General features: G+C 30.7%; 1 protein-coding gene across 1 annotated transcript; it reads left to right on the top strand.

Moving 5' to 3' along the window:
• The first annotated feature begins 19270 nt into the window (after nucleotides 1–19270).
• On the top strand, nucleotides 19271–23800 carry LOC18034434 (respiratory burst oxidase homolog protein D). The gene is made up of 12 exons (XM_006423821.2): nucleotides 19271–20023; nucleotides 20149–20311; nucleotides 20414–20462; nucleotides 20551–20664; nucleotides 20757–21182; nucleotides 21289–21675; nucleotides 21771–21866; nucleotides 21997–22112; nucleotides 22212–22314; nucleotides 22430–22497; nucleotides 22729–23240; nucleotides 23399–23800. Exons 1-12 carry the CDS (start codon nucleotides 19420–19422, stop codon nucleotides 23506–23508), a joined length of 2748 nt encoding a protein of 915 aa, XP_006423884.2. The 5' UTR covers nucleotides 19271–19419; the 3' UTR covers nucleotides 23509–23800.
• The last annotated feature ends 1582 nt before the right edge of the window (nucleotides 23801–25382 follow it).

Here is a 25382-nt window from a genome sequence, read left to right on the forward strand (position 1 = left end):
TCAAAATATCCAAAATACTTATAAATTCCCAAAATTAATTTTTTTCATGATTACAACAGTAGAGTATACAATATTTGAAAAGAAATAATAATTTATAAAATTAAAAGAAATTATGGTTTAAGAAATTTTAATAGCTAAATTAGGTATCACTAAAATTCATCACGTGAGTACACTTAAAAGTTATTTACCTTTCTAAGTCATTTCATATAAGGATAAAATAGGTATTAGTATAAAGTGATTAGTGGGAGCTAGTGAGATATAATGAGGGTCAAATATTACAACTCAATCCAACTCCAAAGCCGAATAAAATGTATGCCACTTCCACAATTACTGTTACAGGCGTAGAAAAAAGAAGAGAAATCCTTCACCTTAATACAGAATATAAAATCGTGATATTTATAATTTTATTTAATAAAATTATGATATTTATTTATTCATTTAATAAATGATAAACATAAAACAATTAGAATTTTTTAATTTTAAAATATTTGTAAAATCATAACATTTTATTTTTACTTCTTATTAAAAAAATTTATTTTGATATACTTTGGCCCACGTGCTATTGATATGTATGTATGTATGTATGTATTTTTGTGTGTGCGTGTGTGTGTGTGTGCGTGTGTGTGTGTGTGTATATGTGTATGTATATGTAAGCTATAACAATTTAAATAAAATATAACTGCTTTCTTAAGGGACATGGATAATCATTAAAATACACAATTTCTCTTATAGCTTAAGAGTTATGTATGTATGAGAAGATTTGATTAACAGACCATGCTATACGTATTTCACATCATCCACAATCATGAGTTTAATACATTAAGAGTTCTTAAAAACTTCTTTGTCTCAATAACTCTTACTTATAGTGATTTCTAGTTTAACAACAGTTCTCTTAGAATTACTTCTACAAGGACCAACAATAGTTGCCTCTACATTAACCTTAACAACATGAGCAGGGTGGGGACTCCACTTCTAATGCATCTTGGATAGTTTTTTCTCAGCAAAACTTTGTCTAGATTTCTTAAATCTTTGAAAGGCTTCCATCACAAATTCTGCCTTTGCAACCCTTTTCATAGAGTAAGAATTTTTTCTTATAAAAAACATACTTGTTATAATATATAAAACTGAGCAAAATAAAGTTAACAACCGCAAATTTGTAGATTTGGATAGATAAATAGCAACAACCACCATAGATTTGAAGCTTTGAGTAGAAGAACAAGTGACCACAAATGTGAAAATTTGAATGGAAGAACAAACCACCAAAGATCTAAGGATTTGAATGGAGAAAATAAACAAAGAAAATTAGAAGGAAATGAGGGGGAAAAACGTTTCGCCCAAAAAACAGATAGTAGAGCTGATTTTCTGGTGAAAGAAAAGTTGAAGATTCTCCTGGATGTTTAGAAAGGAGAAACGAATAATTGTGGGGACAGTGGTTTTAATCAAGGAAGCAAATAGGTTGGCACCAACAAAGTATGACAGAAGATCTTTTGAGCCTCTATATAAAGCCATTACCATTGTGGTTTGTTTAATAGAGCACAAAAAAAAATCTCTCTCCGTATCTTGTTCTCTAAAATTTGTTACAAACTCTACCCTGCTTTTCTAGTGAATGTAGCCTGGTTAATTAGCAGGACTATTATAAATCCTTGTGTGATCTTTGCTTCTTTGTTGCTTTGCTTCTTTTGATTTTCTTTGCGTGTGTGATTAAACTGTTGGGATTATGTGCTCTTTTAAAGCATATTAATTTATTTTCTGATTAATAAAATATTTGAGATATTTTTCAATTGCATAAATATATTGAATAAGGTCCGTTTAATCATATTATATGTATTTATGTGATCATTATATGGATTCAACAAGTTATCTTATGATTAAATAAATTAAGTTCGCAGTTGATAAAAAGAGTTAGGCGCTCTATTTATGTTTAGACTGTAGTAAATTCATTGAATGATTTGTCTTAATCATGTATGAATTTACTGATGTAGTTTGACTACATTGAGTTGGATCACATATGAGATTTAATTAACCTTGAAATGACTGTCAGACTTATTAAATCTCATAGGCATTGATTTTACTGTAATCTTAATCTTGAGTTAGTTATAATTTCATGATTATAATTGTTATTCTATTTGAGTTACCAATGGGTACGACACACACTTGTAGTCAAGATTATCCAGTATCTTGGTAGGAGCAATTATGAATATTGGAGTTATAGATTAACAATATAGAATTTGTATAACACATCTCTTGATGGGTTTTCGGCACTTAGATCATAGAATTCTCTGGCTAGAGTATGTCAACATATTTATTATGTTGAAAATGATCATTAGAGAAAATCAGTAAGTATCAAGGAATAAAATGTAATTAAATCGATTGAACAGTTGAGATATCGATTTAATTAACGATGTGGTACAAAGAATTATGCAGTAAAGAAATCAATGTGGCTTGGGACAAATTATTATTCGAACATATAATTATGGAGGTCAATTCCAATCTTTTAGTGGAGTAGATTTGGAATTAAATAATTGGGCTAGTTTAATTACAGGCCTAATTATTGTAGCCACTTTTGTATGTTCCTAAATAATCCCCGGGTTAGCTTATTCAATTGACTGCGCCACTACTGGATTAATAAGCAAGATAACTAGCTATTTGGGTTAAAAGCCTAAATATATTATTTAGTGGGAGGCTCCATGTAATGTACTTGTATCTAAGGGGCCTTATGTTATTTTATAAGGTAGACCTCTATGACAAGAAAGAAGTAACGTTACTTTTGGTTTATTATTTTTAATTTAAATCAAACTTGGTTTAATAGAATTAAATAATATAAAAAAATGGAGCCTAGGATTTCCACTAGATAGAGATATAAAAGGTCTTATTTTCTCCTAAAAGAAGGGGTAGCAGCCACTTTATACAAATCAGAGAAAAAAATTTTCTCTTGCTAGCTGCTTTAGTGGTGATAAAGGCGCCCACACGTCAAGTGCAGATCAAACATGAGTCATAATCTGGAAGATCATTGGTGACAGTTCGTGATCTAACAAGCGCGGTGGTGACAGATCATGATCTAACAGGCGTGGTGGTGACAGATCGTAATCTGGGAGCCTAGTTTCACTTCAGCGAAAAAAATAATAAAGATTGTTCATCTTCTCATATTTTCAAAGTACGATTTATAAATTACAAATTCTTATATATTGTATAAGATCGACCCTAAAAGATTTTATTAAAATTTAAAAAAATTAATTTTTCTCCAACATAAACTTTAGTTCTTAATATCATTCATCAGCCTTTAACTAAATTAGGCTTTGGGGCGATTGATTTGGAATTTATATCCCAAATCAGTCTCAACTATATAGTTAAGGCTTAATCAAGTACAACATTAAAGAATATTTATTTTATTTTTTGTTAAATGGTTCATGGCTTCATGCATTCATAGCATAACTGGTAAAATTAAAGTGACAATAATCATTACAAATTACGACAATGAGCTAACAAGTATCGTAAGAAGATGGATTACTTGTTAAGACTATCGTAAAAAATAACATTGAAAGTCCTATTTAAGAAATTTCTCTTTTACTTCTTCCTTTAATTTGTATTGTCATGGGTACAAAGAGCAGAGAATGAGTTATGATTTACATTGCATTTCTAGAAATTGATCGATGAATTGTATTATCATGTAATACGTGAGTCTTAGTCAGAAATAAAATAAATTTTTGATGATATTCAACTTATTAATTAGTTAATAAGTTTGGTTTAATAAAAAAAAAGCTAATAGGTTTGACTTTTTCATTTGAAGTAAAATGTTGAACAGTCAGCCGTTTCGTGGAAGGTTAAGCCGCGTCGATGGTCAACGGTCAACTTCAATGCACATTACCACCAGTGGAGGCTTCTCCAAAAAAGTTTGACTAATTCTTCTCGATATTCCTTCATTCGCTTTAAGATTTTTGCTCGATTTTTTCTTTTAATGTAACTTCTAATTATTTATTTATTTTTTTAAAAATAAGACTGGCCAATTGATTTATAAATACGAGAACCATGTGTTTGTAAACCCTATATTATAGATTTTATTAATAATATTATTATACACTTATGCACATTATCAAGGGGTTTTAGAATCGCTTTGATTGGTCATCTGTGTTAATTTTGTGGGAGATGCTAAAAGATTAATTTAAACATTGACCACAAACGCCTTTTAAAAAAAAATTAAAATTAAATGAAAATAAACAACATTTATCTGCAAGATTGTACGAATAATACTAAAGTACTTGTATCTTATATAATTAAAATTTTATGACCACAAAATAACTTTTGGATTTAGCATCTATGTATTATCAAAAGTAGAAAGTAATTTATAAAAATAATTTAACGTTTTCAATAAGTATTCTATTGGTTGTTCGAATTCTTACATTTAGTTGAAGATTTTCCACCACATTTAAATTGCTAGTGTTTAAAATGTTTTAAAACCTTTAACCAAGCATGTTAATCCATTTAAAATATCTTAATAAGCCTTTGGCCTAGTGGGAGAACTCTTGCACTCACAATGTGTGAGAGTAAGGGTTCAAGTCTTCAAAAAAATATTATATGGGTTAGTTTCAATTCTCCCTTAATTATGAAATAATTAGACAGTCTTTTCCCTTATGAAAAGTCTCCATAAAAACATTATAACGGTTAGTTTCAATTCTCCCTCAATTATGAAATAATTAGACAACTTTTTCCCTTACGAAATATTTAATAACTAGAATTATTTTATACAGTTACGTATGAGTGCTAAATATGGGTTTTTGTTTTATGGCTAGTTCCTGTCCTAAATATTTTGCTTAATGCTTATTGTATGAATAAAACTGTTTTGGGAGTATGGTCATTCATCCTGCTAATTAATCTTGCCAGACCTATTAAATGTTAGATTCTCTTTCGGCGATGCCCCATATATATATTGGTTGAATTAAGGCGATGAAGCTTATATATAGCCTTTCTAAAGCTAACCCTGGTGAATGGAAGTGTTGATCGGTGGTGTTCCTTTATGTGACCACCTTGGTGAGTAAGTTTCAAGATTTCTATTAGTCAAGAAATGATCTTCTTTACGTAGTTTAATTAAAAAATTAATTATCCTGGTTATTGGGACAACTTATGAGGGGGTGGTTTCCTTTTTTAGGGGTGTTTGCGGATCAGATTTTGCGGATTGGATATCAATCCATATTCGATCCACGATTTTACAGATTATAAATTTTTAATCCAATATGATCCACGGATTAATGAAATTCAATCCAAATCTAATCCATACGTCTACGGATCGGATGCAGATTTGACCCAATCCATATCCAATCCACCATTTTGCGGATTGGTTTGTAGGCTAAAAATTTTTAATCATGTCCTATCCATGAACTAACTAAATAAAAAATTTAATATAAAAATGATTTTACTACCGATTAAATTCAAAATTAAATAAGATTTAAATAAATTGATTGTTTACATTCAAAGTTTCAAAATATAATACACCAAAAAGAAAAAAATCTCATTTGTTTAGATCAGTACATGAAAATTAACTACTTGGGAAGCTTTTTTATTTAATTATTTTTATTTTATATTATTATCGGATAAGACATAATATGGTGTTAATGTAACTATGTTTTAACTTATTTATTTATTAGTAATTATAATACCATATTTACAAGTTTATTTTTTAATTAAATAAATATTTTTATTCTTTTGCGGATTCGTGGATTTTTGCGAATTCACAGAAGTAAATCCATATTCAATCCACTGATTGCGGATTTTTAAATTTTCAATCCAATCCAATCCACCAATCCACGGATCGAATTTTTACGGATCAGACGGATTGAGCGAATCAGATTGGATTTTGAACACCACTATCTTTATTCATTTGCTAGAAAGTGATGCAATCCTTGATATTTAATTTCTAAGCCGTGCTCGGCTAGCTAACTCTTCTCCGCCTTGGGTGCTTAGAAATCATTGGATCAATTGTTCGGTTTTTTACTCTCAGATGCAATTCAGGTACCCTAATTCCTATAGGGAGAAAACAAGTCCCGCCGACTCTTTCAACTTCAGGTGTCACTTATCCTATTCTTAAATGAATATTTTTTTCTTTCTCCCCCGAGAGAAATGGATTGTTCTTAACCTTAAAATAAAAAAACTGTGGAATTAATGATGCAATAATTAACTAGTTTGTTATGTGTTTGATTTTCTAGCCTTCTAGGAATTAGTGAAGTCAATAATCTTTCTAGCTGTTCATGTACACAACACGTTTGTCAATCTAAAAAAATGCATAGCTCAATAATATTTATTCCATGCTCTTCCATATAGACATTCTTCTTTGAAGTCGCAAAGTAACGTATTATTAGGTAATTATTGGTTGATACTAAAAATCTGGCCACATATGAAGAGTTAAAGAAAGAATTGTTTCATTTGGGGGACAAGTTGTGAGAAAACTTGATATGCTCGGAATTTTTATTGTTAAGAGTAAAGAGCTCGATGGTTAGAATCCTACAAAACAATAACCTATTAGGGATCACTGGGGGTGTTATTGGCGTAGACCCTTTAGCCAGAGATTGAGAGTGACATGATAACAAATAATAAAAGAGAAAAAAAGAGAGAAGAGAAGGCTTGGAGGTATTATACCCCCTTCTCCAATATACTTTTTATCCTCTCCCTGCACTTGAGTGGTGTTCTCTTTATATAAGAGAGATAGTCAAAAGTCCAATTAAGTTGGGGAAATTTATCTCTTATATATCTTGCAGGAATCAGATTTGAATTTGTTAGGGATTGATGTAGAATGGTTGCGTGTCACGAGTAAGGTACCTTTTGGAGAACATAACTTGGGCCACATGTGTCTGTTTGGGGCATATAATATACCATTTTAAAGCTTGCGACAAGAGGAATTAAAGTTAGAACCGTTTTGGGCCATGCTCGAGCTCAAATTTTTTTTTTCAGTTTTAAGTTATTTTCCTATTTTTTCCTCTTTTAAGGATTTTTATATTCTTTCTAGATATCGGAGAATTTTGTTATAAAATATTTTAACAATTTGTTAGAATTCAAGTGTGATATTTTTGGTAAGGGCATTGGTGCTGTTCTTTCTCAAGAAGGACGACTAATTGAGTATATAAATGAAAAGTTGAATGAAGCACGGTAGAAGTGGTCTATTCACGACCAAGAGCTTTATGTCATCCTTAGGGCATTCAAGTTGTGGGAGCATTACTTGATTTAGAAAGAGTTCGTGCTTTACAGTGACTATCAAGCATTGAAGCACTTTAATGCTGTGGGAGCATTAGAAGTGGTCTATTCACGACCAAGAGCTTTATGTCATCCTTAGGGCATTCAAGTTGTGGGAGCATTACTTGATTTAGAAAGAGTTCGTGCTTTACAGTGACTATCAAGCATTGAAGTACTTTAACAGCCAATAAAATTTGAGCAAGTTTGCATGTAAGATGGGTGAGTCATATGCAAAAGTGCACCTTTTATTGTGGAGTATTAAATCTAATCAATTAGAACAATGGTGGCAAATGCTCTTTACTACGGAGAGCACTTTACTAGTACTCTTATCAATGAAGTTGATGGTTTTGAATGCTTGAAAGAGTTGTATGCTAAAGATGAAGATTTTGCACATATATGAGATCAATGCATTAATCATTAGAATGAAGAAGATTTCCTTATTCAAAATGGGTATTTGTTCAAAACTAATCAGTTATGTCTGCCTCAAAGTTCTTTAAGTAGATTACCGTGAGTGGTATGGAGGAGGATTGGGCAAATATATTAGTCGAGATAAAACCAAGGCACTTATGAAGGAGCGATATTATTGACCACAATTGAATAAAGATGTATTTAAGGTTATACAAAGGTGTCAGATTTGCCAAGAACGCAAAGGACATGCCCAAAACACGAGATTATACATGCCATTACCTATTCCAAAAAATATTTAGTTGGATATGTCCTTGGATTTTATGTTAGGATTACTATGCTCAAGGATTGGTTGAGCTTCTATATTAGTCGTGGTCAATATGTTTTCAAAAACAGCACATTTTATTGCTTGTAAAAAGACTGATGAAGCTGGTTTATTTGCACATTTGTTCTTTCAAGAGGTGGTACGTTTGCATGGTGTTTCAAAGACTATTACTTCTAATGAGAATGTGAAGTTTATTAGTAAGTTTTGTAACATCTCTGGATAAGTTCTGTAAACAATTGTAGTTTGGTAGGCCTTTCATCCTTAACAGATGGCCAAACGAAGGTGGTTAATCGCATTTTGGGCAATACATTATGTGCGTTCATGGTGACAAGCAACAAAGCTGGGAAGCCATCTTGTCTCCGATTGAGTTTGCTTACAACAACATGGTGAATCGATTTGTTGGCAAAACCCCTTTCGAGATTGTCTACACTTGTTCCCCATGCCATGTTTATGATCTATCTATCAAGCCAATAACAGTAAGAGGGAGTAAAACAACAGATAATGTGGTAGAAAATGCTTTTTAGATTCATGCCGAGGTACGAGCTCATGCGAACAAACATTGAAGCAAGAAAGTGTTTTAGGATGGTGATTTATTGATGGTGCATCTGTGGCGAAGTTGTTTTCCTAGTATTCGAACTAAATTGCAGATGCACAAGTGTGGAACGTTTCGTGTGGCACGGAAGAGTAATGACAATGGTTATATGCCCCAGCTACCAGATAATTGGAATTCTCTCATATATTCAAGTAGCTGAACTGTTCAAATATCATTTGGATGATAAAGCATTGTACAAGGCAAACACGAGGATGAGTTCTTTTCCAAGTGATGTAGGATGGTTGCATGTCACGAGTAGGGTCCCTTCGAGAGGACATAACTTATGTTACAGGTGTCTGTTTGAGGCATATAATATATCGTTTCAAAGCTTATAACAAAATGAATCAAAGCCAGAAATCGTTTACATTGTTCTGGCTGTGTTCGAGCCTAAAATTCCATTTCTTTCTTAGTTGTTTTTCATAAAGACTAAAACCCTAGTTTTCTTAATTCAAAATTATTTAATAAACTTTATTATTTAGAAACTTTGTTTGATCTATCTTTCTACCTATAAAGTTTTCATTTTTTCAACGATTAAGGCTTGTATTATTTTATCTTATTTAGATTAGAAAATGTTATTGAATGTGGTTCTGTGGCTCCTCGAGCTCGAGGGCCCATTAATTTACGTATCGGTTCGATTTAGGTAAACATATGGGTATAACATTATTTTTTCCTTTTTAATATTATCACAAATTTGCAATCTATATATATATATAATGATGTAATTCACTAAACAAATGTGAGATCTATCTCAATTTTATACACATTTGTAGTATTAAAACAAAAAATAAGTGTGAATCTGCAACATGTAAAGGTGAAATGTACTCTATCGTATAAATATTTGTAAGGTTTGAATACCATATATATAAAAAATCTATTACAATTTCCAATATTAGAAAGTAATACAAGACAACATATGTTGTATGTAAAAATACATTAGTTAGATTCATATAAAAAGATTAACATAAATAATCTTGCTTAAAACCTAGACTCCTTAAGCAATGTATGACCTATGTGACAGACCCTTCCTAGAGTACTTGAGCTTACCAATAAGCCACTTACACACTTATCACCGGCTTATAATAATTAACAAAATTCAAATAGTGTAATAATTTTATGTAACAACAAAAAATAAGTAAATAAATAAACTTGAGGCTTGTAACATTACATTGTCCATAAAACAGATTCGCTGCTTTCTCAATAGTCCTTAGGTTATAACAGCGTCTGTCTCCTAGGATCAACGGCTTCTAATAGTCTCAGTAGCATAACTTTACTATTCCAATGAACTTCAAACAACTATTTAAACTCTATCACACCAAAGCTTAAAACTAGAGAGAATTTATTAATTTGATAGAGAAGAGTAAAAATCACTTGGATTTTGGTGTGTTTTGCAAATGAAATTGGAAGTTAATTTATAGAGTTCGTGGAAAGCGTTTTGATCTAGAAAATTAAGCACTAACTTGTGAATTAAATGTTTGAATTTATAATCCAAAGTAAGATGTGTAATTGCTTCAATTAATTGCAATCCTTATTCACTGTATTTCCCTTTAAACAAAGCCATATTAATCCTTAACATATTTTTTAATCTCTTGCAATTGTAATCAATTTTTTGTAGTAGTAATTGTTCTGACATATAATTGATATTGCTATTACATGTTTCATATCTAATTTTATTTTTAGTTAAACTACAATGCTATATAAAAAGGAAAAATAGAATTTTCCTCCATTTTTTTTAAACCAATGGGTACTTTTTAAGATTTAATTTCTCGCTCACCCAATTATAAATTTAAAGAGATCATGAATCATCTGCATAAGTGTATTTCCTCAATAAATATCTTGCTCAAAATTGGCCTTAAAATAGCTATTTTATGTTATTTTAAAAAAAATTCCCACATAAATGAAATTTGGTGAAAATAGAAAATCAGACATTTTAATATCAAAATCATATCAAAACTTGTATAGGAGAGGCATGTTTTATCCTTTAAACCTTGTCTTCTGAATATATATTTACTTTATTGGTTGTCTAGTAGACACGATGTCATTGAACTACTTTGTCATTCATTTAAGCAATGATACATTTCACATAAGAATCCTTACTAACATAATTGAGTTCTCATTGTTATGTTTGTTTTGGGCCTAAACATCTGCATGGTTCTGTAAGAATTTTTAATATTGAGCCTAAACAATTTCATTTAAAGTAGCCTCGTTTCTCTTTCACGTAGGCGATTTCTAAATTAAAAGAACCCCCAGTTGCTCTACTCTGATTCTCGGTGCTTAACAATAATTTAATGGCAACTTACTTTTTTCTCCTACAGGCATCACTATTTTATCATAGGGATGGATATAATGGTAAATCCTATAGTGATCCAACCATTTTATAATTAGGTTGTCCCTTTGATCCTAGATCTTGGGATCTCAAGTCAGCTAAGTGTGGTTTTCTTTCTTATAAACTTATTATTTTATGCACTTTAGTTTCATTCCCCTTGATGATTTCTCAGCTAGCTCTCTATTTAACCCTTTGATTAATAAATCCGCAATGTTAACATTTTCATATAAGTCAATAGAAATAACTCTAGTAGGGTGTAGTTGTCTAATGGTATTATGTTTACAATGTATATATCTATGAATTACAATTATATGTATCACTATGCGTCCTTCCAATTACTGATGACTAAGCAATGAATACAAATTGTTGACACAGGCTTTGGCCAACTCAGAATACCCTTCAAGAAATTTCATAGCCATTCTACTTCTTCACCATGTTTATTCAATGTAATGATTTCAAATTTCATTATAGATATGGTTATCACAATTTGTTTAAAGAATTTCCATGAAACAACTGCACCTACTAATGTAAACACATAACCACTAGAAGAATTTGAGTCATTCACATGTGATATCCAGTTTACATCACTTTACCCTTCTAGTACAACCGGATATCTAGTATAGTGCAGCCCAAAATTACAAGTCTAGTGCAAGTACTTGAGTACTCTAACTATTGTCTTCCAAAGGTCAACCCCTAGATTACTCGTATATCTACGAGCTTACTCACTGTATAGGTTAAATCTAGTTTTATAAAACTTGTCAAATGCACCAGATTCCTTATCACTGCAGAATATTCTAACTGAAGATACCCTCTTCTCTATTTCCGAGATAGATATAAACTTACATCTAAAGGAGTTCCAGCCACAATAGTTTCATCTTTGTTAAATTTACCAAGAATTTTATGCACACAATGTGATTGATTGAGAATAAGTCCATTAAAATTATTTGAAACTTTTATTTCTAAAATGACATCTATTAGACTTATGTCTTTTTTGTCAAACTTAAACTTTAATATATTCTTGGTAGATCTGACTGTTTTATCATCATTCTTAACAATTATCATGTCATAAACATAAACACACAAAATGACATAGCCATTTTTTGTATCTTTAATTGTTTTTCGTTATTCCCGGTGGTTATCATGTCATAAACATAAAGGCACAAATGAAATAGCCATATTTTGTTGCCACATATATGTCTAGTGGCTCTAGAATCAATAACCCAATCCTTGTTTCCAGCAATCACGTTCACCTCAGAGACAACCACTGCAATAATGACGTCTTCTCCTTCAGCCACATTAGCATTTGCAGAATTTTTTTTGTCTCCATTTAACTGAGCTTTGTTCGTACATTGAGAGGCATGATGCCCAATTTCTCCACAAACAAAACAATAACCTTTCTTCTCAACAATCAGATTTTTAGGTTTATTAGGGTTGTTTTGCTTTTTATTTGGTTAAAGGGTATTTTCAATTAGATTTGTTTTGAAATGTAATTCCTTGGCATTATAATATTCATATTTAATTCTATTCTACTTAATCCTAATATGTATGATAGTATCTTCAATATTAACTTGAATCTACATATGATTAATAGTTTTAATAAAGTAAAATCTAAAAAAATAATAGTAATAAGACCAAAATTAATTTAGTAAATACTAATATGTCGATATATTAATAAATTATTAGTTTATGAAGAAGTTCCTCATTTTGAGAAAAAAATCACGTTGATAGTATTTATTTACCTCTATTTAGTACTTATTATGTTTTATTTAAAATAGTGGTTAGATGTCTTATACTAATAGTAGTTAGATTATTGTAGAGTTTTTATTTGTCCGTATTAAGGATGACATGCAGCACATCTTCATTTGTATAGTAAGTAGGTCCTATAAAAAAATGATTTGTTAAAATTATTATCTTATAAATTTATCAAATTATTATTTATCAAGTTTGGCCCTAATTCAAGGCTGGAAAAAACTACTATTTAATTGAGGTTATCAATTTACCAAGTATTAATTTATCGAGGTTCTACTTGTATAATCTTTCCATAATTCTAAAAGTTTCTAAATTAAACAACTAATTACAAAGTGTTTAGGGAGTTTCATTCCTCCCTTTTAATATTGTTAATCAACAGATGGTAGACATGAGTTTGATCAGATATAGATTTACCATCTATTAGCCTTCAGCGCAAAAAATACCAATATAATATTGTCGAGTCCCAACATATTCAATCATGTATTTTTTGTTAAGTAGTTCCTAAATCTCGTATGCATCTTTATAAGGATAATAAACATTTTAAAGGGAACTAGAAAGAGTGTTAAGTATTATGTACCTACAGATCTTATTGCTAACATTCTAAGTTTGTAGTATTTTGTCATAATCTTTAGTTGCTATTGGCGATATTGCAAGGTTATGAACATCCAGTACGTCGAAGACCTTTTCTTGCTAGTGTTTGAAGTGATTTCCGTAGCATGGTTCAACTTTAGAAATATCTAGCACGTTCTTTATTCTAACAATAGAGAAACCATTTTAAAGGAAGCAACAATGGTAGCATTGGAGCGACAATTACTGTAGGATATATCAGTGGTGTTCGGTCATTAATTTATTCGGCCAGCTTAAGAGCTTTTCAGAATAGACTCCACTTTTGGGCATGGTCTCACACACGCGAGCCTCCTCTTAATGGGATTGTTAATACTATAAACTTGTTGTCTATAAACCAAATGAATAATATTTAGGATCCCCACATTTGAGTCCCAACTTGAGTTCTAATATTATGTAACACTTATTTATTAGATAATAAATGTAAAATTACTTAATACTCTACTCTATTATCCAATAAATAAACACCATAAATATATATAGTTGCTCTTCTTGGGATATAGGGATTAAACACAATAATAATCAGCTGAATTACAAAATTAAGTGATTTGCTTGTGTAAAATGGTTTGTAAGAAGGGTCCAACTAGCTTGCAACCGTGATTTGGTACCTCATTTTTTGTCTTTTTATGATCCAACCATTAGATTCAACCCAAGAGTTGCAAAAGCTATTCCAACGGCAATGATACAATTACTTGGTTATTAACGCTGCAGTCCCTTTTGTTTCATAAAAAAATAAGAAAAGGTTAAATTTTAAGATTTTGACACATAAGTCCATCAAAATATTTTATGATCTTTATATAGGTCCAGATAATTTAATAAATGAATATATTTAGATATACAAAAATATGGATGGATTATTTTAACTTGTTAAAATACTCCCCACATCCATTTATTTAAAATATCAATTACAAAAAATCTCATTTTTTAGTATAATTTTTTTAAAAATAAAATACCCATTTAATGTTTTACCATTTAAGATAGTGTTACTTATAAGGATAAATAATTATTTTAATTAAATAAATGAAACTTAACTTTTATTTCTATAAATTTGCTAAATATCATATAACCTTATAATTGTTAGCATAAGATATAAATTTAGTCTAAAAAATTTATTCAAAGGGTCCCCTTAGGGAAAAAAATTAATTATCATATGATAATTTGGTTGGCACCAACTCTATTATTCTTAATTTACCTATCCATGCCAAACACTATATTGGAATTAAATTTTAGTAAAATAAACATATGTCACCATCTTTAACCGCATTCAACAGACCCTAATTGTTTAGATTTTGTTATGGAGAGCAAGATATAGTTCTTTTCTTATTATAGTAGTAAAAATAAATAAAACTAAACACAATAGATTTCTTTTAAGAGAATGCAAGCATTATTTTTATGAGATTTTGTGTTCAAGAAATTAATCTAATTATGTGGTTAGAAGACTCTCTATTTTTTGATATTTTTGAAGAATTATATGTTGGATAAATGAATAAATTAAGATCAAAGTAGAACAAAATGATTGAGAAGAAAATCGAGAGAGAATAATTTTTTAGAATTTTAAAATTTTCATATTTTAATTGGGGTTTATTTTGTAAAATTATTGAAATTTATAGTTTTTAATATTACAAAAAACAGTAGAGATTGCTGAAGAAAATGTCAAATAAATTTTTTAGAATTCTACAATTATTATATTTTAATTAGGGCTTATTGTGTAAAATTTTCAAAATATATAGTTTTTATTATTTACCAAAAACAATGAGGACTATTAAAGAAAATGTCAAAATTAGGTGTTTAGTATAACGGAAGCAAGATAGTTCCGTCTCGTAAGAAAGATAAGGACAATTAAATTAAATTAAATTAAATAACGGCGTTAGATCAAGTCAAACCTAACATGGGGTGGCAGGAATTTTCTGTCAAATATAACAACTTGGCCCTACATGTTATATTGTTATATACGGATTACGGAACAATACGAGGCTCGTTTCCCTCAATTTGACGAAACGAGATAATTTGTTTGTATCCAGGATTACTAATTAAAACATTAAAAAAAAAAAGTTTACTGTGAAAATTCAGACGCGTCTATATTTTGACTGGCTGTTTTGATTGACCTACTTTTCAGTTCACAAAAAACCTGTTCATAATCGTTTTCTGATACTGTTTAATTTTTGTATCTTAAATGATACAATATATTTACCATTTGAATGATAAACCATAAAGATCAGTAATTAATTATCATGTCATTCTATAAGATTATCACATGTACATAATTTACTATAACAGTTAAAATATAATTTTTTTTTCCCAAACCTTATAAACCTAAAATTACTCTTGATGATATTATCTTGAAAACTGCTTTTGAAATAATTCTATTCATTAAATTTGAGAACAAGTTTGCTAACATATTGATGTGGGAAAGGATACAGTGATATAATTTCAAACTTACATAACTTGAAATTGCAAATGTCTGAATTAGGTTGTTAATATGTTGATCCGAATGAAGCGTTCACTCAGAGGAGGAGAGAAAATCAAATTTCGCATTCGAAGTCAACTTAGTTAATTTTACAAAATTTTAAAGATTGTTATCTTTTAGTAAGAATAACTTTGTTATTCTCTGAGCTTTCCTAAACAGTTAACCTCAACGTTTCAGGCTATTGCTCCGTTACAAAGGACGTTGATTTTTACCTTTAGGGGCTTGTAAGGTTTGTCGTAGATAATAAGAGCTCAGGGGTTACATTGGGGACGAATTCGTAGAAGTGTTAAAAAATTCAGAGTCAAGGCATAATGGGATACTGTGAACGAAAAAGAATAAAGAGATGGAACGTTGACGAAATAACAGCACGGCACTCTTGTTTTATCATATTTATTAATATTTTTCAATTTAGGCTGCAAAAGTGGTTTTCGTTATATAAGCACTAACATATTTTGACACCTCATGATCGATATATCTAACCTGTAACTTTATAATACCATAGATAAAATGTATTTGGTCTATTTCTTGTAGCAGTCTTGAAATGACGCGCACTTTATTTTTGAAAATATGTCCATGCGCATTAAATCTGTTTCCTCTTCTCATCGGACATTGAAGTTGAAAGAGCCTCTGGATCATCTTCCTCAAGAGCAGATTCAAGCCCCTGATGCACAAGAAGGGCCCTCATCTTCAGTTTCCAAAGTGAGAAATCACCACCAATGGTGAACTTCTCGATTTCATGCTTTTACTAATTAAATAAGCAGTTCAATGTTTGGTATATTGTATTTGTTAATTTTGTGAACCAATTACCAGAAAAGATTAGAGTAAAATGGATCAAGAAACAAAGAAAGAAAATTAACCAGCTAAAGAGCTTTAACCAAAACGACACTGTTTGAAGGAAAAACTCACACGCTCTTATTACTCAAACTGATTACAAACAATCATACATCCAAAAGGAGATTACAAGCTTCCAATCAAAGCAAGAATTATAGAAATTGGAAGAGAAAACAAAGAGTAATTACGCACACACCAGAGGCAGTTCGTCAGCCTCTTTTATACTGAGATTTCTGGCAATTTTCCAGAAGCACTCCTAACGACCATAACAGACTTTGCCACGTCAGCAAAGTATTTGCAAATAGAACCCCACATTGGATGCTATCTGCACTATAGCCTAGTAACTCTCTTTCGTTTACAATTTAGTCCCCAAAGTCACAACTCAATTCTTTACAATATTGTTATGATTTCTATAGGTTTAAAAAGCAAAGTATATGGTTTGGTAAATTTATTAAAAAAAATATAGGTTTAAATTATCTTTTATCTGTGTATTAAGGTTTATGAAAAAAATAAGTTATAATTATCCTTTTGTTAAAACATTAAAGTTATACTATGAATTTTAAAAACTGTGGTGATTTATTTTATAAACTACTTATAAAAGCAACTCTCTATACATTTTTAAAAATTATTATTAAAATAAAAAATTTATAAAATAAATAGTTTTAAAAAAAAATATCAAATACCAATATTATTAGATCTTATGAAATAAGATACTTATAATATTTCAACCACAATTTTCAATGGCCTCATTCAAGACACCCACCACTTATACTAGAAGTTAATGAGTGAAAGTGAGAGTAAAAAGGGAAAAGAGAAAAATACATGACTCAAAATATCGTACTTATTATCAAATTGAAAGTGGAAAGTGATGACACCCCACTTAGTTGATTTTTTAATTATAATTTTATCTTTAAATTTAATTATCAAATAATAATTCATAAACTAAATGAATTTATCTAATTCTCAATACATCATCAAGTTTTAACCTACAATAGTTTACATTTGCCTAAAATTAAATTAATTTTTTATAAAATTATAAAAAAAATTGGGACTTCTCTATAATATTGTTAAGAATATTATCCTTTCATCTATATTATTTTAAAAAATTTGATAATAAAAATAAGATAATTAACTAATAATAACTTGTTTACGGACATTTCCCTCTCTCGTTTTGTGATGATGCCCCGCTTAGTTGATCTTTTCTTAATAAAATAACAATTTTATCTTTAAATTAATGATCGAGTAATAATTCATAAACTAAATGAACTTATCTAATTCTTAATACATCATCATACTTTAATCTATAATATTTTACGTATGCCTAAAATTAAAGTAACTTTTTATAAAATTATACAAAAATTTGGGACATCTCTATAGTATTGTTAAGAATATTATTCTTTAACAAGGGATAGGATCAAGTAAAACTTGATCCAAAGGTTAAAGTGATCCTAATGCAACAATTAGGCACAATTTAAGTGAAAATTAGTTATTTCTCTAAAAAATTCAGCTATATAAACAGTCAATGTGTCATTTTAATTGGATTACACAATTAATGAGAGCAAACACAGATTATTTTGTAGATCCTCCCAGAAGGACATCCTAGCCCATTCAAAAACAGTTTCATTTTCATTTTTCTTTATTTTCTCATGAACCAATCTTGATTTGAGCATCATAGTGTTTTTGGAAGGCACTAAACCGATGCTTGGAGCTTTTAGAGCTCAAAGACAACGAAGGACAGATCCGGTCATTTCGCAATCAAGATTTCTTTATCTTGAATTGGCCTAAGCTAAATTCCTTAATCAAAACTAGGGGTGGCAATATAGGTCAAGATTTGTTTATTCGATTCGATTTGATATGAATTCAATGGATTTGGGTTTGAAAAATTAATTTGTTTAATAAATTGGTCAAATTTGATTCGATTTGCTAAATAAACGAATTAAATATGGGATTAAGCTCACAAATTGTTTAAAATTCATTTATTGAACAATGCAATAAAAATAAGAAATCTTACAGAAAAGTCACTATGGTTCAAAAATATTTATTTTAAGGATTTTAATTCTTATTATTATTTTTTTAATGGATTGGTAATTTGAAGTTTAGAGTTGTGGAGTTAAGATGTTTAAAACTTTAAATATTGTAAGGACGATAAATTTATGATAATTTATTTTTCTTAATTTTCGTTGTTTACTAATTATTATTTGATATATAATATGATAATTCTAGTTGAATGAATTTAAACAAATCCAAATCTAATTCAATTTATTTATTCATTTGATTAAACGAATAAATGAATATTCGTTTAAAAAACGAATCGATATCTGAATAAACTATGATTAGTTTAATAAACGAATCGAATTTGAATCTAATTATTTTGACCCAATTCATTTAATATTCAACACGAATTCTTATGAATTCGTTTTGGCCTCCAAATGAAAACCCTTTCAAGTTGAATTGTGAACATTCCAAAAGTCAATGATGAAGCCATATAATCTTGCTATACATCCTATTTACCAGCAAACAATGATTTCGTATTTTTAGTAACCGTATATTTCCTTTTATATACTATAATTTTTTGTGTTAAAAAAAAAAATGAAAATTTTCTGGTCCTAAGGTCAGGTTTGACCAGCATATCACTTTCCTACAAGCTTCTTCTGAATCGCGTTTACATTCAACTTTCTTTATATATATATATATATATATATAAACCATATGATCATCAAATCAGAAATGCATAGACATTTTAAAGAGATTAGACAGCCGCTAACTGTTTGATAATAATCTCTTTTTCTCCATGCAAATATATATCACTCAAAATTAGTAACATACGAGTAGTCTTTCAATTGACTGAAAATTCTTCATATTCATTCATTCATTCATTCAATTTCATGAAAAAAATGAGAAGCGAGGAGGGCAGAGGAGGCTATATTGAAAACAATTCAGATACTGAAAGTATTGGCAGTGACAAAAGCGCATTCAGCGGACCGCTTGCCAATAAACGAGCTTCCAAGAAAAGCGCCCGGTTCAATCTTCCGCCAGAAGCAGCAGTCACAAGCAGCAGTAACAATAACGATGATGGTGGTTATGTAGAGATCACACTGGACATACGTGATGACTCTGTCGCAGTTCACAGCGTTCAGGGCGCACTTCATCACGAAGATCCTGAGTTGTCACTGTTGGCCAAGAAGACTTTGGAGATTAATAATAAATCTTCATCATTTCGGTCGTCTTTGTTCAGAAACACTTCCTCGCATATCAAGCAGGTCTCTCAAGAGCTCAAACGCTTTGCTTCCTTGACACGGCGACCCAGCAGCAGGCGTTTTGATAGGACTAAATCCGCTGCAGCTCATGCTCTTAAAGGACTCAAGTTCATCACCACCAAGACGGGAGCTGCCGGAAATGGCTGGCCTGCCGTCGAGAAGCGGTATAACGAGCTCGCCATCACGACCTCCGACGGCCTTCTTCATTGCTCGATGTTCGGCGAATGCATAGGTACTTGCTGGCACAACGTCTTTAACAGTTCAGGAGATCTAGCTCAGATTATGAGAGCTAGGATCCTGATTCATGTCATATAGGATCAATTACTTATTCTGTTCTTTTATTTTTAATTTTGACAGGGATGAACAAGGAGTCTAAAGAATTTGCGGGTGAGCTATTCCGAGGACTTTGTAGAAAGCATAATATAAGTGGTGATTCTATCAACAAAGCTCAGCTCAAAGAGTTTTGGGACCAGATTTCCGACGAGAGCTTTGACTCCAGGCTCCAAACTTTCTTTGACATGTAATTCATTTAACTACTTTATTAATTCATATCAGTATAAAATCAAATTGTATATCTTGATTAATTATTTTTACTAACCGTCTTTGATTAATTATTATATAGGGTCGACACAGACGCTGATGGAAGAATCACTGAAGAAGAAGTCAAAGAGGTAATTAATTAAGCAAGTTACGCATACATACTTGGTCAAAAACGCTACATTTTAAGTTTATATATATGATTTCTATTTCTCTGTGTAGATTATTAGTCTGAGTGCTTCTGCAAACAAGCTCTCCAACATTCAGAAACAAGCAGAGGAATATGCAGCCATGATTATGGAAGAATTAGACCCTGACAATGCCGGATACATCATGGTAATTTATTTTCTAATTAATTAGATTAAAAAAGAAGGATTTTTTTTAAAATTTTATTTAAATTGAGTACGAAATTTGGCTTTTTGTCGCAGATTCATAACCTGGAAACATTGTTGTTGCAAGCTCCAAATCAATCTGTAAGAGTAGGAGACAGTCGAATTCTGAGTCAAATGTTGAGCCAGAAGCTGAAGCCAACCCAAGAAAACAACCCATTACGAAAATGTTATCAGAAGATTAAGTACTTTTTGATGGATAATTGGCAAAGGGTTTGGATTATGCTGTTGTGGCTTGGAATTGTTGGGGGTTTATTTGCCTACAAGTTTGTGCAGTACCGAAACAAGGCTGCTTATGATGTGATGGGCTATTGCGTTTGCATTGCTAAAGGAGGAGCAGAGACACTTAAATTCAACATGGCCTTGATATTATTACCAGTTTGCCGAAACACCATCACATGGCTCAGAAACAAAACTAAATTAGGACTTGTTGTCCCTTTCGATGACAACTTAAATTTCCATAAGGTAATAATTAATATCTTTAACGGATAAATCCAAATGTACAGTTTCAATGTCATTTTTTTTTCTTTTTTAACCTTTGATATAAATAATAATATGCACGTGAACGTAGGTGATCGCGGTTGGAATTGGGATTGGAGTTATATTACACGGCGGAGCTCATCTAACCTGTGATTTCCCGCGACTCCTCCACGCGACTGAAGAAGAATACGAGCCAATGAAGCCTTACTTTGGGGACGAGCAACCGGATAATTACTGGTGGTTTGTAAAGGGAGTTGAAGGAGTAACAGGGATCATAATGGTGGTGTTAATGGTGATAGCATTCACTTTGGCAACGCCTTGGTTCAGGCGCAACAAGCTCAATCTGCCAAAACCACTTAAAAGACTCACTGGATTCAATGCCTTTTGGTACTCACATCATCTTTTCATCATTGTCTATACCCTTCTCATTGTCCATGGAATTAAACTCTATCTCACCAAGAAATGGTATCAGAAGACGGTAAGTGATCAATTACCTTACCACCAGTTCCTTTGTTTTTCATTTTCATTTAACTTAATGTTAACTTCCTTTTTCAATTTATTTATCGACTGCAGACATGGATGTATCTGGCTGTCCCGATGGTTCTTTATGCTTGTGAGAGATTGACTAGAGCTTTGAGATCAAGCATCGAGCCTGTCAAGATTCTCAAGGTTTTGCAACTATATATTCCTTAATTTTATTGTTAATTTCAGTGTGTTGCAAGTTAATTTGAGATTTCAGTGTGTTGCTAGTTAATTTGAGACATAACGAAATAATAAGATGAATTAATATTATGTGAAGGTTGCTGTTTATCCTGGAAATGTCTTGGCATTACACATGTCAAAACCACAAGGCTTCAAATACAAGAGCGGACAGTACATGTTCGTAAATTGCGCTGCCGTCTCACCGTTCGAATGGTATTGAAATTGAAAAATTAGTTTATTATTATTTATTAAATTAGTTAATTAAACATTAATTAATTAACAGCACTAAACTATCAATAATTGGTGTGACAGGCATCCGTTTTCCATCACATCATCACCAGGAGATGACTACCTCAGCGTTCATATCCGAACTTTGGGCGATTGGACTAGGCAGCTTAAGACAGTTTTCTCTGAGGTTTGTCAATTAAAATTCTAATTTCATTATGCTTAATATTATTAATGTGCTCAGTTACTTAACTTTTTTTTTAATCTTATTTACACTATTTTATGTGATTGTCTTTGGTTATTAGGTTTGCCAGCCTGCACCTGCTGGGAAGAGCGGTCTTCTTAGAGCAGAAAGGGAAAATAACTCTCGAGGGTATGTATTCTTTGTTTTTTCCTCTTTAATAATTCATCAATGAAATTAATGTAAAATATTTGACAGAATGTTGACATAGATAAGATAAGACAAATACCTATTTAATTACTTAACTAAAAAATAAAGTAAATCTCAACTAATTTCGCTTATATTTCTGTTAGCGTTCTATCAAGATTCTGTTTGTGTCTTTCTCCTTTTTTTAATTAAAATTTATATCTTGTGATGTAGCAGGTTTCCAAAGATATTAATAGACGGACCATATGGAGCACCAGCTCAAGACTATAAAAAATATGATGTAGTGCTACTAGTGGGGCTTGGAATTGGGGCTACTCCCATGATCAGCATAGTCAAAGACATCATCAACAACATGAAATCAGAAGACAACAATTTAGAGTCAGGATTAACAGTAAACAACAACAACAAGAATTCATCATTCAATACAAGAAAAGCATACTTCTATTGGGTGACAAGGGAACAAGGTTCATTCGAGTGGTTCAAAGGCATAATGAATGAGGTGGCGGAGATGGATGAGAAGAGGGTAATAGAATTACACAATTATTGCACAAGTGTGTACGAAGAAGGAGATGCCAGGTCAGCGCTTATAGCTATGCTTCAATCACTCCATCATGCAAAGAATGGTGTTGATGTTGTTTCTGGGACACGTGTCAAATCTCACTTTGCTAAGCCAAATTGGAGACAAGTTTACAAGAGAATTGCTCTTCATCATCCTGATTCTAGAATTGGTCAGTTCTTTTTCTTCAACTTCGCTTTCACCTACCTCCACCCACTGTTCTTTTTCTTTGTCTACCACTAATTAATTTCCATTTTGCGTGGAATTAAATTTCTAAGATTTGTTCATATCAAAAATAATTTCTAAAATTTATTTATTTGATGTGTGCAGGAGTATTCTACTGCGGTGCACCCGCACTAACAAAGGAGCTAAGACAACTAGCCTCGGATTTTTCCCACAAGACTTCCACTAAGTTTGAATTTCATAAAGAAAATTTTTAAAATTAATTAATTTATAGCTTCATCAATTGATTAATAATATTATTCTTGAACTTGGAAAGTTTTTTCTTTCTTTAGAAAGGACGGTCCTCGGACATTAGTAGCCACTTGCAAATAGAAAATACGTACACTCAAATGGTCTGACTTTTCTTTTCTCTTTTTTTAATCACTCTTTTAAAAAATAAAGAGGGTGATGCCCCTTCTAGTCTTCTAGAAGAGTTGTTCAGTTTTATAGATATTCCAAAGTCCAATCTTACAGCTGTTCAACGTATTGTGTAATTCAATTCTTTTTTAATTGTTGACTGAATTGAATATGTAATGTAAACATATTCAGAGCTCCATGCACGCATGTGAATTTTAATTTGGATGAACGTTAGTTTCACGTCTTATCTTATGCAACAATTGGTAAAAGAAATCAATTCTCTTATCAAGTTGGATAAATTTGTACTAAAATTACGTTACAATAGGACGTGACCTGTATATATATCTTTATATGGTAGTGAAATAATAAGATAATAATCGATCAATAAATGGTAATTCATTATAAAACGATATCATCACATATGGCATCATAAGCGAAGAATAAATTAGAAGAATGATAAAAGTGTTGGATAATTCACATATGTTGTGAATAATATTGTACTTGTTCGTATATATCATGAATAATATTATACTTCCTAAATAATATTCTAATAGACCCTAAAGACATGATTGAGTAATTTTCAAATAGTGTTATTTATTTGGTTGTTAGAATTCAAATTTTGAGGAGGTAAAAGTTTAAAAAATAAATTTAAGCTTAGCCTACCTCTTATTTAAAAAAAAAAATTCTAATATTTCAATCGCAAATGAGGTGACATTAATTCATTAGATATTTGGAAGAAGTAACAAGTAATTTTATAAAGTTCAGAAAATTGATCATCTAATTAATAAATCATGAATGTCGCATCATCAATACTTGGGATGAAAAAATTGGGATAGTACTACTTGGGCAATATAAAGAGTGTGTTTAGTATGCTGAATTGAATTGAATGAGATATGCTAGGATATGTTTAGAAAGAATCGTAATTAATATTATATTGTGTTGATATAATTCATAATTGAATTGAATTATAAATGATAGTTTTATTTTTAAGTCATAAATGATTTAACTTATTGTCACAATACGAAAATATTTTTTAAAAATTATGATTTTGCATTTTCAAAAGATATTTAATATTATAATTCATATATTATCTAATTTTCTCTTATTATTCTAATAACTAAAAGATTTATTTGATAATTATCAATTAATTTAATGACTAAATGTAATTTAGTTTAACAAAATTTTCCTAAGTAATTATCCTACGAGGGGCCATTAGACAAGTTTTTGGCATAATTGGGAATTAAATGGTAGGTCCCACTGCAGTTAATGATGTGGTATAAAATTCTATCCAATATGAAACAAATATGGGATTGGACAAAAAACTATCCACCACCAAACATGCCAAAGTAGTTTACTCGTTGTTTGTTGAATCTATAGAAAATATATAAATATTAATCGTACTCTTCAAAAAGGGTGGGCCAAAAACTCGTCACGCCGAAAGAGTTGAATTAAACCGACGGTTTGATTTGGTCATAAATCTTTAAAAAATCAGATTATTAGTAACAGTAAAAAAAAATGTATATTTGGTTTGGTTATCAATTCAAATCATAGAACTGAAAAACTGAGATGTTTTAGTAATTTTAATAACAATTTACACGTCATAATTTAATTGGTGATGTCAGAATCTTAACATACACTTACATATATTGCTTTTACAAATTCGTCATATCTTCTCTAACAAATCAGACTCTAGATCTAAAGTAAAAATCAATCCTTAATTCACTCCTTAACAACC

Source organism: Citrus clementina, unplaced genomic scaffold (genome assembly GCF_000493195.1).
Source record: "Citrus clementina cultivar Clemenules unplaced genomic scaffold, Citrus_clementina_v1.0 scaffold_8, whole genome shotgun sequence".
NCBI classification, from domain to species: domain Eukaryota; kingdom Viridiplantae; phylum Streptophyta; class Magnoliopsida; order Sapindales; family Rutaceae; genus Citrus; species Citrus x clementina.